The 15,423-nt window shown below is 44.1% G+C and overlaps 1 protein-coding gene across 1 annotated transcript in view; it reads right to left on the bottom strand.

Moving 5' to 3' along the window:
* The window catches only part of LOC124545931 (glucose dehydrogenase [FAD, quinone]-like), a 522,628-nt gene that overhangs the window by 143,222 nt on the left and 363,983 nt on the right, over positions 1–15,423 (bottom strand). The window contains exon 3 of the mRNA XM_047124891.1: positions 4,604–4,852. Coding sequence (XP_046980847.1) covers positions 4,604–4,852 — 249 coding nt within the window. The remainder of the gene's footprint in view (positions 1–4,603; positions 4,853–15,423) is intronic.

The following is a 15,423-nucleotide window of genomic DNA, read 5'->3' as shown; positions in this document are numbered from 1 at the left end:
CGTGAGGAAGACATTTTTACCAGTTTTAATAAATTATTGTCTCTCATTAATGTATTCACGTTAGTTAGGAAGTGCTATAGTCCGTAGCGGGCCATGAGTCGGAGAGCATTTCGCACGCTGGCTGGCTTGGTGACGAAGCGACCATATGTCGCGCGTAGTGGGGTGGGGCTCGGCGCTGGACCGTAGCAACAAGCGTCAGCCTGGGAAATATACATGACGGGAAGTACCGCCATCTTGGCGCCAAAGTCACCAATTTTGTTTATTTATATTTAATAATTAAAGTCATTTGTGACAACATGAATACTAGGAGGAGCCTCTGGATGTTTAAAACTATTTATCATAATTTTGCCTCGTAAAATTCACACCCGTTCATTAACAAATGCATATCTATCGGAAATCCACGAACTGTGCCGAAACTAGTAAGAGGTACGCACTGCGTGCCAAGGTCGGCAGTCGGCGTTAAGAGCTCTTCCTGTCTTGTTCGGTCGTAGCCATGCTCTCGGTTACGAGTAGTTTGTGACATGAGAGTTTCATTATTGATCTAATAGGAATAAAAGTGATATAACGGCGTTCTGAATGTTAATTTCGAGTAAATAGATACCCCAAAGTTGATCGACAGCAATTTCAGATAATTAGCTTCCACCGACAGAGACATCCAATGCGCCATTGAAGAATCTGCACGGGACGACATTTACGAGAGCTGCACCGCGCACAGGTAGGAGGAAATCCGACGACACGACCCACCAAGGCGGATCAAGGAAGGTCCGATTTACACTCGTAGATTCCGGGTGGAAATGCTGACCAGTCATACTGTACGTGACATATACCACCCTCTACAGACTCGCGGCTAAGCTGAGTAATAACAATATCAGTCTAGAAGCGAGGGGATCTTCCAACCATTGCCATGTGCACTAGCAGGACTGGAGACTTTTAACAGCCGAGAAGTTATTGCTTATCGTACATTTCAGATGTGTGAAATGTATAACAGAGATCGTGGTACTTCTTATTATATGTCTACAATGCCATTGGATCTTAGGACGAGGAATCGTCGTAAAGTAAATTAATCAGAGTCCGTGTCCTTATGGGTTAAAGGTGCACTGAACTGTGCCAAGATTAAAGTTGTTGGTGATGTGACACATTACTACCGAAACTGAAATAAAGCACCTGTCCTTTCCTTATTTGATCTTGAGAAAATAAAAAATAATAATAAATATTACACGACAGCAAAAAAGAAACGTATTGGGTCATGGTAAATGACCTATCCCAAGTCATCCAGATCCTGATTCAACAACAGACACTGACGTCTCAGAGGGGGGAACCATGCCAATAAGGGGAGCTGTGCTCCCATCTTTGATTATATTTATATAAAAATTCATTTGTTGCCAGTTGCTACGATATATGTCTTCGGTATGCTAGTGTACTATGTGCAGCGTTCTCCTAAAATAAAGAGGCGTAACTAGTTTGTTACACCACTAAACAGATCCGTTTCTCAGCATTCCTAAGAGATTTGACACGTCATACCATCAACTGTCTGAGAAAAAGAAACAGTAAGTAGAAGCCATAGCTGTCGCGGCCGTCTCACGGCCGCCAATGTGATAACCGACTTGTACCTACGGCCGGCTGTGAGCCAGCTATGTAAGCCAGCGAGTTAAGCAGACCGATACTACGAGTTGTGACAGTGGAGAGGAAGGATTGGTGTTGGCATAGACAGTGGGGTACTTAAAGGGAGTGGCAAACTGGAGTCTGTAAGGCCATTAAATAAAGAGGAAGGGATAGAGAATAATGGGGAGAGAAGGGTGAAAGAAGGAACGCTGATGTGGCGTGAGACAGGGAGCGAAGAGAATTCATATGATATGTAGAAATGGTTTTCATTGGGAGAGGAGTCGATTTATCAGTCGGACAGGATGTGGAATGTGTGTGTGTGCGTGGGAGAGGGGGGGGGGGGGATGGTTCTACACCTACATCTACAGGGTGATACACGGGAGACGGACGTTTTTAAATGAAATAATACTCAGCCAACTTTAAAAGTAATACATGTTTACTTAAACAAAATCAGAGCTCATTATTTGCCATTTTAGTTAGCGAAGTTATTTGTGAAAAATAATGTTGTCAAGGTGATGTCCATCATTTCGAATGCAGGACTCAAGTCTCTTCTCAAAATCCTCCATCACACGGACTAAAATCTCTGCGGGGATGGCAGCAATTTCTTGAATGATTGCATTCTTCAACTGGTCCAAATTTCGTGGTTTGTGGTTATAGACACAGTTCTTAAGGTACCCCCACAGAAAAAAATCACATGCTGACGAGTTGGGAGACCTGGAACGCCAAGCAACATTGCCAAAACGTGAGATAATCTGGCCAGGGAACATGTGTCTTAGAACTGTCATTGAAGTGCTTGCGGTGTGCGATTTTGCCCCATGCTGCTGGAACCAAACGCGTTTTAAAGGGATTCGACGTCTTCTTAGTTCTGATTTCAAGAATTTTTCAAGCATACGAATGTAAGGAACAGTAACTGTGGCCCCGTTCTCTTCAAAAAATTAGGTCTAATAATGCCAACAGAGCCAAGAGCACACCAGACTGTTACTTTTCCTGAGTGTAGAGGAAGGTGGTGGATAAGGTGTGGATGCTCTGGAGCCCAGTAACGTAAGTTTTGCTTATTCACGGTCCCGTTTAAATGAAAATGAGCTTCATCGTTCATCAATGAAATTTCATTTTCATTCGATCCCAAAATCACTTGCATTCTGTAAGCGAAGTCTTCTCGTACTGCAAAATCAGTTTCCTTAAGTTGTTGGGTAATGAGCATTTTGTAGGGATGGAATTTTAATTCTTTATGAAAAATTCGTCTAACCGATTCACAATTGATTCGTAACTCACTAGCGTGACGTCTAGCTGACCGTCCTGGGCTTCTGACTGCCGCTTTCCTTACCCTTTCAACATCTTCCGGTGTCGTTACTCCGCGTCTCGGGCCAGGATGTTTCTTATCCAGTACGTTTCCAGTTGATGTGAAGTTTTCTATCCATCTAAGGATTGTGTTACGGCTCGGAACAGCTCCACGTCGACCGACATTAAACCGCGCACGAAACAATCGCTGCGTAGCAATAATAGACTCACCACTTTTCACGAAACTGTCACAGACAAACATTCGACGTTGCAAGTCCCACTGCTCCTTAGTGACTGAGTAAATGAAATGGCGTCTTGTGTGGATCAGAACTATCCCCACCACGACCACGTCCCACCACCGCCGCCTCAGTACTACGCAGTTCAAAACCGTCCGTCTCCCGTGCGTCACCCGGTACATCTACAGCCATACTCCGCAAGCCACCTGACGGTGTGTGGCGGAGGGTACCTTGAGTACCTCTATCGGTTCCCCCTTCTCTTCCAGTCTCATATTGTTCGGGGAAAGAAAGATTGTCGGTATGCCTCTGTGTGGGCTCTAATCTCTCTGATTTTATCCTCATGGTCTCTTCGCGAGATACACGTATGAGGGAGCAATATACTGCTTGACTCCTCGGTGAAGGTATGTTCTCGAAATTTCAACAAAAGCCCATACCGAGCTACTGAGCGTCTCTCTTGCAGAATCTTCCACTGGAGTTTATCTATCATCTCCGTAACGCTTTCGCGATTACTAAATGATCCTGTAACGAAGCGCGCTGCTCTCCGTTGGATCTTCTCTCTCTCTTCTATCAACCCTACCTGGTACTGATCCCACACTGGTGAGCAATATTCAAGCAGTGGGCGAACAAATGTACTGTAACCTACTTCCTTTGTTTTCGGACTGCATTTCCTTAGGATTGTTCCAGTGAATCTCAGCCTGGCATCTGCTTTACCGACGATTAATTTTATATGGGCATTCCATTTTAAATCACTCCTAATGCCTACTCCCAGATAAATTATGGAATTCACTGCTTCCAGTTGCTGACCTGCTGTATTGTAGCTAAATGATAAAGGATCTTTCTTTCTATGTATTCGCAGCACATTAGACTTGTCGACATTGAGATTCAATTGCCATTCCCTGCACCATGCGTCAATTCGTTGCAGATCCGCCTGCATTTCAGTACAATTTTCCATTGTTACGACCTCTCGATATACAACAGCATCTTGCGCAAAAAGCCTCAGTGAACTTCCGATGTTATTCACAAGGTCATTTATGTATATAGTGAATATCAACGGTCCTACGACACTACCCTGCGGCACACTTGAAATCACTCTTACTTCGGAAAACTTCTCTCCATTGAGAATGACATGCTGCGTCCTGTTATCTGAAAGGGAGGGAGGTGTCGGTTTAGATGCGACAGCGTACCAGGATTTGATATTAGTGGGTAAGTAATAATGACTGTTGGAGTCTGTTTTTGGGGGATAGTATAAGACATAGGGAGATATTCAATATTTGTGAGGAGGGGTGATACAGGATTTGATCCATGTGGGGCTTGTAGACATGGTTTCAATAGTGAGGTTTTATTCAGGCATGGTGAGGTGTAAGTCTTCAAGGTCATTCACTAAAATTCATCAAGAAAGTACGGTAACTGAAATGAAAAGTGTTCCCGTAACAGGTGCCAATTTGAACCACGTTACGCAGCGACGCGACAATCAGTTGGGTGTTTACCTTCTTGAAGTAGTGCAGCACCTGGTTGTAGCCCCAGCCCGGGTTGCCGAGCGCCTCCCAGAGGTCGTAGTCCCTGCGCGAGCCGCGCGTGTAGAGCATGTAGTTGATGACGGAGGTGCCGCCCAGCACCTTGCCCCGGGGCCAGATGCAGCGCTGGTCTCGCAGCCCCAGGCAAGCGCCCGGCGACCGCTCCGTGCGGTAGCCCCAGTTCCACGCCGTCGGGATCGTGTACGACACCAGCATCGGCACCTGCACCAACCAACCACCACATCACTCTCCCCTCTCACTACACCGGCATGCAGGATCAAATGGTTCAAATGGCTCTGAGCACTATGGGACTTAACATATTAGGTCATCAGTCCCCTAGAACTTAGAACTACTTAAACCTAACTAACCTAAGGACATCACACACATCCATGCCCGAGGCAGGATTCGAACCAGCGACCGTAGCGGTCGCGCGGTTCCAGACTGTAACGCCTAGAACACGCAGGATCCACTGAGTGTTCCAGGTCACGTCCACCTACGTGGTGTCTCAGTACTGTGCACGCTGTAGAGGATCCTCAACTCAGAAGACACATCTTAAAACCGCCAAAAGCTGTTTGTAACAAATATGCCCGAAAAAACCGCGCGCATACCCGTGGTTTGGTGGTGGGAGGGGGGCGGGGTGTCTTGTTGCTCGGTTCCTATTTGAGCTATGAACGTGGTGTAAAAAGGTTTGATATAGCCCGGAACAGTGGCCGTTCACAGAGATCATTCGAACATCTGTTTTACTGTAGATATGTTACAGTTTATTAAGTAAGCTTTGAACGACGAACCGAAGCTGGTGCCAAGGCAGACAGGGCGTATTGATTAATTCCTTTTGCAAAAGGTGTTAATTGGGCCGAAATTAATACTCAGCTAATGGCACCATCTGTATTTGCCCCATTCGGATTTTGCGTGCAAAAACACTCACCCTTGCTTGGATTGTACATAAAAAATTCAGTTACAAATAAAGATCAGTTTAAAAGGAGCCTGAAAGACTTACTAGTAGCCAACTCCTTCTACTCCAATGACGAATTTTTTAATAGAAACAAATTATGTATTGTATATACTCATACTATTAGTATTGTTATTTCAGCTTAAAAAAATGACATGTTCCACATCCACGAGGATCTGCTCAGCACGGATCTACGGAACGAAAAACTAATCTAATCCAATCTAATCTAACGTGCAAAAACAGTGACCATGAAATAAATCTGGACTGGAGCGAGACTGATTGTCCAAATTTGGTCCTCGATGCTTCGGACCTCGGTCTAACAAAGGATTCAACCGTTTGAAAAGACCTTGCTTCGTTTAGATTTGACGTGGGAAAAACACGTTTTTCTGAGAGATTTTTGAAGTGTGCCTGTTCTATACTTCAGTCGGTTCAAACATTGCACGAAGGTAAATAAATGTATTAAAGTCAAACGATTTTTTTTATCCAATCATTTTTAGTCATTGTTGGGTACGATGCTTTAAAATCGAGCTAAATGTACCACGTAAAATTCGTTCTGCTGTGAATTCCGTGAGTAGAAACGGTTTAAAGTGATTCAAATAAATAAAAATGCATGATAGCTTTAAAAAATTTAGCTTCATTGGGATTTTACCTGATAAAAACACGTTCTTTGTTAGCTTTTTAACGTGCACTAGTTCTATATTTCATATTTGTGTGATTCTGTTCAAATTTTGTAGGAGGGTCGACAAATACATGTAATTCATGGTCGTCCTGTTTTGCGACAGCTTTCAGAAATGTTCAAATGAGTGTGAATTACAAAGGGACCAAACTGCTGAGGTCATCGGTCGCTAGTCTCATACACTACTTGAACTAACGTAAACTACTTATGCTAAGAACAACACACACACGCATGCCGGAGGGGGACTCGAATATCCGGCGAGAGGGGTCGCGCAATCCGTGACATGGCGCTTTAAACCACGCAGCCACTCCGTGAAAGCTTTATACATTGCCACGATATATTCAGCATGGTTCGAAAAACAGTAAAAATGCAAAACCGTTTCAGCTGTCGCCCGAGTCAACAAAAATCTACGCCGGTTGCCAAGCTGTGGCGGCTTAATGTTAAAATTATGGTAGAGTAAAAGTTGGCAACCAAACTGCTCCTACCGTAGCACAATAAAAGACGAATATGTCCTGGGCAGATTTATCGATTCAATGTCCCACTAAAGATAGGAATGCATGTACAACAGGTATTATCCAAGAACGGGAGTGCAATTGTAATAGGAAGTAACCCAGAGTGGAGATGAACGCATCCTACACTTTAATGCACGTTGTGTCATATTGCACATGACAAATGCTATGTTAGATGACATAACATACCGGCCGCGGAGGTCGAGCGGTTCTAGGAGCTTCAGTACGGAACCGCGCGACTGCTACGGTCGCAGGTTCGAATCCTGCCTCGGGCATGGATATGCGTGATGTCCTTTGGTTAGTTGCGTTTAAGTAGTTCTAAGTTCTAGGGGACTGATGATCTAACATGTTAAGTTTCATAGTGCTCAGAGCCATTTGAACCATTTTTGACATGACATCTGGTGATATGTGACATGTCATAAGACATGACATCACGTACGTTACTTCACTTGACACGATGCATTATATCACATGGCATGAGTATCAACACTAACAAATAAGAAAGCATGAATATGTCAAAAAGTTTTGATTCAAATGTGTCTGTAGCTGCCAGATCAATCAGAACGCCATTTCCCTTCTTTTACACCCCTAACTCTGCCGGGATATGTTAGCTTTTTGGTGCTGTGATAGAGGCCTTTTTCATTCTGGTATTAATATTTTTTTAAATTTTGGAGTAGTTTTGATCTTAAATTGTAAGGTGTCCTGAAAATTTCGGTGAGTGGTCTCGGAAAGTTACAAACAATACACCTTTACTGGCCTTCAAACTAAACACCAGGGGTACAAAACACAACTGACGTCGGTTGTAAAGCTTCTGGATACCGTCAACAAAAGCTTCTTGTGGAATCTCTAGAAGCAACGTGGTCACGCTTTGCTGGATATCCGCATCTTTACAGGATATAAGACCTGGTGCTATCAGTACTATGCGCAGACCAAGCGACGATCAGTGACATGGTGTGCATCGTCTTTCCTGCCTCCAAAAAAAAAAAAAAAAAAAAAAAAAAAAAAAAAAAAAAAAAAAAAAAAAAAAGTTGGCTGGAAAAATTCGAGATTAAGACGATGTTGATCGCCTATTTCCTCAGTAAGGGCTTGAGCCACCATGAATTTCTCCCCGGGGGAAGGTGGAGAAGAGAATGCCCCCCATGCCATTGACTGATGCTTAGTCTCCAGATCATACTGGCTGCACCAGGTATCATCTTCTGTAATGCTGCGGATATCCAACAACGCTTGACCGCGGTGCTTGGAGCGATTCCACAAGAAGCGTTTGCTGACGATATCCAATAGCTTTACAACCGATGTCAGAAATGTGTTGTACCTAAAGATTAGGGTAAAGTCGGGTAAAGGTAATTTGGTTATAACTCTTGTTTCTTTTACGTTCTGAGATCGTTCACTGATTTTTTTTCCTCGTTAAGTACAGCTGTATTTAGCAGAGTGCGTGATCTCCCACAATAATAAAGGCTGGAGTTCCGACGATCTTCATCAGTTACGTCGTGAGTCCCTGCAGTTAGTGCAACGCAAATCAGTGGACCGATCTTGCTATAATTTATACACCGAGGATACCTCTTATAATCAAAAACATATCGAAATACTTTAATAGATCCATTGACGGTGTCCACTCTTGCTCTGTCTAGTTTTAAATAACTTTATTCCTTTTCGATAATTGTTGGTTGTCTGAAAAATGGTTGCAGTACATTGTTCACATTGTAATGTAAGAGCCTCGAATCTCATACTGGAGTATGCGATACACAGCTATTTATGTCATTTGATACATCGTTTACAGTATTGTACTGTTTCTGACCACGTTTCACATTTAATATTCATTATTTAATGATGTGCGGAAGATCGGTAGGCTATATTCCAATTGACGCTAAAAACACACGATGTCATCAACAAAATCACAAATTTTAATGATTAGGGTTAATGTATTTACGAGTCAACTTTCAAATCTTCCATGTTGTTGAGCAGTTATTTTCACATGAAATTATCTTTTCGGAGTGGCAGAATTTCGGCTTAGAAGTATCAAGACTGTTCACTAATATATAAAGAAGTAAGTTGCACAGTAAACTGCTGAACTAAAAACATGTAATTCTCGAGCGAAAGCATGCGTAAATATTAGTAATCGCAATAGTTTATTTATACACCAGGAATTCAGAGTTTTTAAGAGATATAATTGTTTGCATTTCATATTTTACAAAATTTAACTTTAGAAATTTTGTATTTTACACAACTATATATGAAGACTATTTCTATGATTTTTATGTTTTACTTGTACAAGTTTTTCTGTGTTGAAAAGTGCTTGAAGTATTCTTTGTAACTGATTGCAAATGTCTATGCATTATATAAGTGACCGCAGCCGCGACAACAGCAAACAAATGTCAACCACAATACATTAACAACGAATTCTAAAAGCTAAGTATGGACATTAAAAGTAACGTTTTACTGTTCTAAAAATTATATGATTTTCATTACAATTGGTAGTTGAAGCACACACAATCAAAACTCATAATTTTTGGACCTCATTTTTAAAAAAATTTTGCGTGAGAACAAGAATGTTACAACATACTTATCAAAAGTTATGGACTGAACGAGAAATATCGATCCTACAATTAGTGTTGCACTACTTGCAAACCCCACTCCTGTTTTCACATCATCTACCATTTACATAGATACTGAGCAATCCATCCTACAGCGTGTGTCAAAGGGTATCCCGTACCACTGCGTCATTTCCTTTCCTGCCCCACTGGCAGCTAGAGTGAGGGAAAAACCGCTATTTACATGCCTCCGTATGAGCCCTAATTTCTCGTGTCTTATTTTCGTGGTCATTACGCGCAATGTATGTTGGAGGCAACAGAAACGTTCTGCAGGCGGCTTCAAATGCCGGTTATCTAAATTTTCTGAATAGTGTTCCTCGAAAAGAACGTTGCTTTCTCTCCAGGAAATCACATTTTAATTCCCGAAGCATTTCCGCAACACTTGTATATTGTTCGAACCTGCCTGTAACAAATCGAGTAGCCCTCCTCTGAATTGGTTCGATATCTTCCTTCAATCCTACCTAGTAAGGACCCAAAACACTCAAGCAGTACTAAAGAACAGGTCACACAAAAGTCCTATATGCAGTCTGCTTTATAGAAGAACCACAGTTTACTAGACTCTCCCTGTAAGCCTAACACAATCCTCACATGCTCGCTAGATTTCATATCACTTTGCACCGTTACGCCTAGATATTTAAACGAAGTGACTGTGAAGGATGCTGCATCCGAACATTATGGGTTGGTTTTTCCGACTCATCTGCATTAACTTACATTTTTCCACATTTAAATCTAGCTGCCATTCATTACACCAACTAGAACTTTTGTATAAGTCATCTTATATCCGCCTACAATCACTCAATTTAAACAACTTACCGTACACCACTGCACATCAACAAGCAGCAGCAGACTGCCGCTCACACTGTCCGCCAGATCGTTTATTATATAGAGAGTACACTCCCCTGGAGCACTCCTGAGGATGCCCTTGTCTCTGACGAACACTCGCCGTCGAGGACAACATACTGGATTCTGTAAGTTAAGAAGTCTTCGAGCCACTCACATACCTGTGAACCTATTCCATACGTTCGTACCTTCATTAACAGTCTGCAGTGGGGCATAACGTCAGACGCTTTGTGGAAGACACTACTGGCCATTAAAACTTCTACACCAATAAGAAATGCAGATGATAAACGGGTATTGATTGCACAGATATATTATACTACAACTGACATTTGATTACATTTTACGCAATTTGGGTGCATAGATCCTGAGAAATCAGTACCCAGAACAACCAGCTCACGCCGTAATAACGGCCTTGATACGCCTGGGCATTGAGTCAAACAGAGCTTGGATGGCGTATACAGGTACAGCTGCACATGCAGCTTCAACACGATACCACAGTTCATCAACAGTAGTGACTGGTGTATTGTGAGGAGCCAGTTGCTCGGCCACCATTGACCAGACGTTTTCAATTGGTGAGAGATCTGGAGAATGTGCTGTCCAGGGCAGCAGTCGAACATTTTCTGTATCCAGAAAGGCCCGTACGGAACCTGCAACATGCGGTCGTGCATTATCCTGCTGAAATGTAGGGTTTCGCAGGGATCGAATAAGGGGTAGAGCCACGGGTCGTAACACATCTGAAACATAACGTCCACTGATCAAAGAGCCGTCAATGCGAACAAGAGGTAACTGAGACGTGTAACCAATAACACCCCATACCATCACGCCGAGTGATACGCCAGTATGGCGATGACGAATACACGCTTCCAATGTGCGTTCACCGCGATGTCGCCAAACACTGATGCGACCATCAAGATGCCGTAAACATAACCTGCATTCACCCGAAAAATTGACGTCTTGCCATTCGTGCAGTCAGGTCCGTCGTTGAGTACACCATCGCAGGCGCTCCTGTCTGCGATTCAGCCTCAAGGGTTACCGCAGCCATGGTCTCCGAGCTGACAGTCCATGCTGCTGCAAATATCGTCGAACTGTTCGTGCAGATGGTTGTCGTCTTGCAAACGTCCCCATCAGTTGACTCAGGGATCGAGACGTGGCTGCACGTCCGTTACAGCCATGCGGATAAGATGCCTGTCATCTCGACTGCTAGTGGTACGAGGCCGTTGGGATCCAGCACGGCGTTCCGTATTACCCTCCTTAACCGACTGATTCCATATTCTGCTAACAGTTATTGGGTCTCGACCAACGCGAGCAGCAATGTCGCGATACGATAAACAGCAAACGCGATTGGCTACAATCCGACCTTTATCAAAGTCGGAAACGTGATGGTATGCATTTCTCCTCCTTACACGAGGCATCACAACAACGTTTCACCAGGCAGCGCCGGTCAACTGCTGTTTGTGTATGAGAAATCGGTTGGAAACTTTCCTCATGTCAGCGCGTTGTAGGTGTCGCCACCGGCGCCAACCTTGTATGAATGCTCTGAAAAACTAATCATTTGCATATTACAGCATCTTCTTCCTGTCGGTTTAATTTCACGTCTGTAGCACGTCATCGTCGTAGTGTAGCAATTTTAATGGCCTGTTTTCCTTCATCCATAGTTCGCAGTATATCATGAGAAAAACGGGAAAGCCGAGTTTCGCACACGCGTTGCTTTCTAAAACCAGGATAATACGTGGAAATAAGCTTCTCGGTCTCAAGAGAATTTATTATACTCGAACTGAGAGTATGTTCAAGGATTTTGCAACAAACCAGTGTCAGGGATAATGTCTCGTAATTTTGTGGGTTCGTTCGTTTGCCCTGCTTACACACAGGAGTCCCTTTCGCTTGGGGCTTCGCGCTGGGCAAGAGATTCGCGATTTTCCAAGCTAAGTAAATGGCCAATACCGTGGAGTACTCTTAGAAAAATCGCTAAGGCTCTCGAGTTACTGATGAGGATCTTCATAGCTCAGAGTTCGAATGTTGTGGCAGTTGCTTACCTTGATAAATGCAGCAGTAGTATGGCCTACAAAAAACACGAGCATAAAAACACTCCACTATGCGCAGATTGCAATAGCTGCACCGAGGCTGAGCATATACTAGTGCCACACTATTCTGAAGTTCTAATTTGGTTCTCTCCGACTTCTTAACAAGACCACTCCCAACTCGTCCACTTCTGCATAAATTGATACTCCACCTGACAAAGTCCAGGAACGGGTCGGGCGTCAGGTGGTGAAAAGAGTATTGGACAGCAGTGTCGATTCCCGACACATTGTTTGCGTCTTACGTGGAAAACATTTACCAACACAAGGCGTGATCAAAAGCCAACGGGAATTTTTTATTTTGCAGGCTTTACACATTAGATTTTCACAATTTTTTGTATTATGCTGGTCACCGTCTTCTTGATGTATGTTCACATTTTCAGCTACTTTCAGTGTTTAGATTATTTGTTGACAGTCGAAGGGGTTATAAGTGTTTTCGAGTGTTCGCTGACTTTTTACGTTCGCGAAAAGATGGATCGAAGAATTTGCATTAAATTTTAATTGAAAAATGGAATAATCTGCAGCACCGCGTTCGAAATGTTGACTGTGGCTTTTGGCCATTCTTCTATGAATGAGACAAGGGCTTACTAGCAGTATCAACTTTTCAATGATGGTCGAGAAGGCGTTCAAGACGACGGCCTAGCATATCAATTGATGAAGACAAAATGGAAGGAGTAAAGAAAATTGTTCTGGAAAATCGCCTAATCACCATCAGAGAGGTTGCTGGTGATGTCGGCATATTCTCTGCCTCAAGCGAAGCTATTTTTTCGGATGGACGTGAAACGTGTAACAGCAAAATTTGTTCCGAAATTGTTGCTTTTCGACCGAACACGACGTTGCGTAGACATAGTTCAGGAATTGGTGAATGAAGTCGACAACGATCCAGAACTACTACACAAGGCTATAACGTGGGTGTATGGGTTTGACGTCGAAGTCGAGGTCCAGTCGACCCAGAGGAAACTGCCTGAAGAGCCAAGACCGAAAAAATTTTGACAATTTCGATCATACGTAAACGTTTTTCCCACTGTTTTCTTCGATTACAGTGGGCTATTGCATCAATAGTTCCTGCCTTACGTCGTACGATCAGCAACGAATATGGATATGTGCCGTTTGCGCGAAGAAATCCAAAGAAAACTACCGGCACTGTGTCAAAACCACTCTTGGAAATTGCATCACTATAGTGCTCACACCTCAGTGCTTGTTCGTGATTTTTTGTTTTGTTTTGTTTTTAGCAAGAAACAAAACCTTTATATTGCCTCAGCCACGTTATTCGCCGGACATGGCCCCCTGCGACTTCTTTTTATATCCGAGGTTGACGAGAACCATGAAAAGACGTCGTTTTCTATTGGTGGGATAAAAATCTAATCACTGAAGTGAGTTCAAAAAGTGCTTATAACATTGGAAAAAGCTCTGGCAGAAGCGTATTTCCACTGGTCAGCCAGAACATGTGACCATCAACGTAATAGCCGGCATGTCCACATTTGGCACGGATGAGAATGGCGAGGCGTCGTGGCCTTGGCAGGTCGCTGGAAGGAGTTCGCACCACATCTGCATACACAAGTCACTTAATTCCTGTAAATTTCGGAGAAGGGAGTGATGAGATCGGGATGTTCAATTCTGACCAGTTGGGGGGGGGGGGGATGCAGCACATCAACTGGAACTCGCCCCCCCCCCCCCGAATCACTCCATCACACTCCTGGCCTTATGATATGTAATATTATCTTGTCGGAAAATACCACTGCCGTCGGGAAACATTATCGTCAGAAAGGGCTTTACGTGGTCAGCAACCAGTGTAAGATACTTCTTAGCTCTCATGGTGCCTAGCACGAGCTCCACTGGACTCTTGGATGTCCACGTTAATGTTCCCCGGAGCGTAATGGAGCCACCGCCAGCTTGTCTCCGTCCCCCGGTGCAGGTGTCAAGGAGCTGTTCCCCTGGAAGATGACGGATTCGCACCCTCCCATTTGCATGATGAAGAAGGTATCCAGCTTCATGAGACCATGCAACGCTCTGCCAATGAGCCAACCTCCCATGGCGCCGGTCATGGCTCCATTTCAGTCGTAGTTGCCGATGTCGTGGTGTTAACATTGGCACATGCGTCGGCTGCGTAGGTACATCTTTAGGAATGTTTGGAGCACTATGTATTGAGACACACTTGTACTCTGTCCCGAATTAAAGTGGGATGTTAGTTCCGCTACAATTCGCCGTCTGTCCTGTTTCACCAGCCTGCCCAGCCTACGGCGTCCGACAACCGTAATGAGGGGTGGTCACCCAACCCTACGACATCTGGACTTGATTTCGCCAAGTGTTGAAGACACTCCCCACAGCACTCCTTCAACACCCGAAAAGTCATAAAGTTCCCGAAATGCTCGTGCCGAGTCTCCGGGGAGTCACAATCTGCCCTCTGTCAAACTCAGATACATCGCGCGCGTTCCCCATTCTACACACGGACAGCATGTTCGCTGATATTACACTACTGGCCATTAAAATTGCTACACCAAGAAGAAATGCCATGTCAAACGGGTATTCATTGGAAAAATTTATTATACTAGAACTGACATGTGATTACATTTTCGCGCAATTGGGGTGCATAGATCCTGAGAAATCAGTACCCAGAACAAGCACCTCTGGCAGTAATAACGGCCTTGATACCACTGGGCATTGAGTCAAACAGAGCTTGGATGGCGTGTACAGGTACAGCTGCCGATGTAGCTTCAACACAATACCACAGTTCATCAAGAGTAGTGACTGGCGTATTGTGACGAGCCAATTGCTCGGCCACCATTGACCACACGTTTTCAGTTGGTGAGACATCTGGAGAATGTGCTGGCCAGGGCAGTAGTCGAACATTTTCTGTATCCAGGAAGGCCAGTACCGGACCTGCAACATGCGGTCGTGCATTATCCTGCTTAAATGTAGGGTTTCGCAGGGATCGAACGAAGGGTAGAGCCCCGGGTCGTCACACATCTGAAATGTAACGTCCACTGTTCAAAGAGCCGCCAATGCGAACAAGAGGTGACCGAGACGTGTAACCAATGGCACCCCATACCATCACGCCGGGTAATGCGCCAGTATGGCCATGACGAATACACGCTTCCAATGTACGTTCACCGCGATGTCGCCAAACACGGATGCGACCATCATGATGCTGAAAAA

This window comes from Schistocerca americana, chromosome 8, assembly GCF_021461395.2.
Source record: "Schistocerca americana isolate TAMUIC-IGC-003095 chromosome 8, iqSchAmer2.1, whole genome shotgun sequence".
In the NCBI taxonomy this organism is placed as follows: Eukaryota; Metazoa; Arthropoda; class Insecta; order Orthoptera; family Acrididae; genus Schistocerca; species Schistocerca americana.
This window is presented reverse-complemented; position numbering and strand designations above follow the sequence as displayed.